The sequence below is a fragment of the Helianthus annuus genome, chromosome 4 (assembly GCF_002127325.2).
Source record: "Helianthus annuus cultivar XRQ/B chromosome 4, HanXRQr2.0-SUNRISE, whole genome shotgun sequence".
Taxonomy (NCBI): domain Eukaryota; kingdom Viridiplantae; phylum Streptophyta; class Magnoliopsida; order Asterales; family Asteraceae; genus Helianthus; species Helianthus annuus.
In genome coordinates, this window is record NC_035436.2 from 193,615,561 (window position 1) to 193,618,485 (window position 2,925).

Consider the following 2,925-nt stretch of genomic DNA (forward strand, 5'->3'; position numbering starts at 1 on the left):
GGGTTGTAGATATTGAAACAAAGAAATTATGAGCCGAACGTCGGTATCTCGGTTTTCGAGATGTATAATTTATATGGTTGGGTCCGTAATCTTATTGCAGACTCGTAGGTGAAAGAATCGACGAAATCGGACTAACGAGTAAAAAGTTATAAACTTTTAAAGTTGAAAAATGGTTGAGAGGCAAGAATGCAGAACCCACCGTAACTTACGGCTCCACCGTAAGTTACGGTGGACATCAAAAGCATACGGTGTGAACCTCCTGATTTACGGTAGAACAAAGGACATTCCAGGTTCACCGTAACTTACGGTGACACCGTAAGTTACGGTGGAACCCAGGAAAATTATGTTTTGTTTGATGCTTTGTGTTATTAAGTTTCGTTTATACGTAATGTATTATTGTCAAAACCAATATTTTAGTGTTTGACCTTAGGTATGGATGAGTTTCCCTCGGATGGTGATCAAGCATGTTGTCAAGAACCGAACACGCGTTTTGAAGCTTCCGCACTAAATATAACCATGTCTAGAACTTTATTATGTTGTAAACACGTTGTTAATCATGTTTTAAATCCCTTAAAATAGCGATTAGTTACTAGTAAGGGTTAACTTTTAACTTGTTCAGCACTATTGTACAAGGTTTGGTAATTCAATGTTTTTGTATGATCCTTAAAGGATGGAAACTTTTTATAAACTCTTATTTGTACCTTAACTAACATAATTACTAATTACATTCCGTCCAAATACTAAGGGTGTTACAAGTTGGTAATCAGAGCTTAAGGTTGTCAACAAAAGTGTTCGGTTCAAGCTTGATCGATCGTCCGGTAAGAATTAACTTATTATGTTAACAAATTATGTCTTATATATGAATGAGAAGGAAATTAAAGTGCATGGGAAGAGTGTGTTAACACACTTAAACCCGGGAAGTGCACCAAATTTAAACGGTTAAAGCAAGTTGAGAACTTGACTAAACCAAAACAAAAGAAGCAATGTTATAAACGAAATGTTTAACGTTTAAATGTAAACATTTCAGTTTCAAAGATGACGGATAAGGGAAATGACGAAGCGGTGCCAAGAGTCACCGAACAAATGAGAGAAGTGATTGCTGAAGAGGTAGGAAAAGCAATCGAGAACAGCTTGTCGGGTTTCATCGATAAAATCCAAAACACGGTGTTATCAGTGGTGGATGAAAGAATAAAGAAATTGGAGGATAATGCCAATTTAGCTAAGGAGAAGTTGGGAGAGCGTAAGGGTTGCTCGTACAAGGAATTTATGGCATGTAAACCACCACTCTATCACGGAGAAGTGGATCCGATGGTGTGCCAAAGATGGTTGAGTGATCTTGAAGGGGTGTTCGAGAGAACCCACTGTGATACAAGTGACTTCGTAGCTTATGGCACGGGTCAACTGAGGGGCCAAGCAAAAGACTGGTGGGATAATAAGAAAAAGGAGATTGGTAGCGAAGAGGCGAAGGCGATGACATGGGACGAGTTTAAGGTACCATTCCTTAAACATCACAGTCCTAAAGCGGTTATCAATCGGATCAAGGAAGAATTTATCCAACTTAGACAGAAGGGTGAGTCTATTGATAAGATCACGGGAACCTTTCTTGACAAACTAAGGTTTTGCGATGAGTTGGTGACAACCGAAGAACAAAAAGTGTATTATTATTATTATAATATGCTAAGCGTGAAATATCGGGAGTTCATGACTCCCTCAAAATACGAAACCCTCACTGAAATCATCAACGCCGCTCGAGAAAGAGAAATAGAGTTAAAGAAGCAAATTGAAAGGGGTGAAAGAAGGGCACAAGAGGTAAATCCAAGCCCTATGAAAAAGGCACGCATGACTGACTCATCAAAGAAACAAGAAGGAAAGAGCAGTACGCCAAGTTGTAAAGTGTGCGGAAAGGGACACAAGGGTGAGTGTCGATTTAAGGACAAGCCGTGTCCTATTTGTGGGAAGACAGGGCACACGGCTGCATTGTGCCCGGGGAAAGTTTCGGTATGCTACAAATGTTATCAGCCGGGTCACAAGAAATCCGAGTGCCCGGAATTGTCTGGAAAGAAGGAAGACAAGAGTGCGCACACCGAAGCACCAAAAGCAAAAGCTAGATCTTTCTAGTTAACGGCAGTGGAGGCGAAAACGGAGCCCGATGTGGTCTCAGGTATATTTGCCATAAATTCAATTCCTGCACATGTGTTATTTGATACGGGTGCGAATAAGTCCTTTATTTCACATGGACTTATTCGACATCATTCCTTTGTACTAACAAAATTACCTATGCCATTAGAGGTAGAAATAGGTGACAACAAAAACTTCCTTGTATGTGATATATGTCGAGGTTGTAAGATAAGCATAGATGATGAGGAATACCCGATAGATTTAATTCCTATGTCCATGGGAGAATTCCAAGTAGTGGTCGGAATGGATTGGCTATCCCGACATAATGTGAAAGTCATGTGTTTCCGCAAGGAGATAAAACTAACATCTCCAAGTGGGAAATCGATTATCATACGTGGCGAGAAAGAAGGAAAACCTGTTATGTGCTCAATGATAAAAGCTTACAAGCTCATGAAGCACAGATGTAGAGCATTCATGATATACGCAAATGAACTAAACAAAGGGTCGCTAAAGATTGAAGACGTGCCGGTAGTACGCGAATACGCCGATGTGTTCCCGGAAGACCTACCGGGAATACCGCCGGAACGGGAGGTAGAGTTCGGGATCGAATTGATTCCGGGCGCGAAACCCGTGGCCAAGGCGCCGTATCGGCTTGCACCCTCAGAATTGCAAGAGTTAATGTCTCAAATTCAAGATCTCCTCGACAAAGGCTTTATTCGCCCAAGTGTGTCACCGTGGGGCGCACCGGTGTTGTTTGTTAAGAAAAAGGATGGGAGTATGCGTATGTGCATCGATTACCGCGAGTTG

The 2,925-nt window shown here is 41.3% G+C and overlaps 1 protein-coding gene across 1 annotated transcript; it reads left to right on the plus strand.

The window, feature by feature from the left end:
- The first annotated feature begins 1,035 nt into the window (after window positions 1-1,035).
- Window positions 1,036-2,118, plus strand: LOC110880632. The gene has a single exon (XM_022129116.1). The coding sequence runs from the start codon at window positions 1,036-1,038 to the stop codon at window positions 2,116-2,118; it is 1,083 nt and encodes a 360-aa protein (XP_021984808.1).
- The last annotated feature ends 807 nt before the right edge of the window (window positions 2,119-2,925 follow it).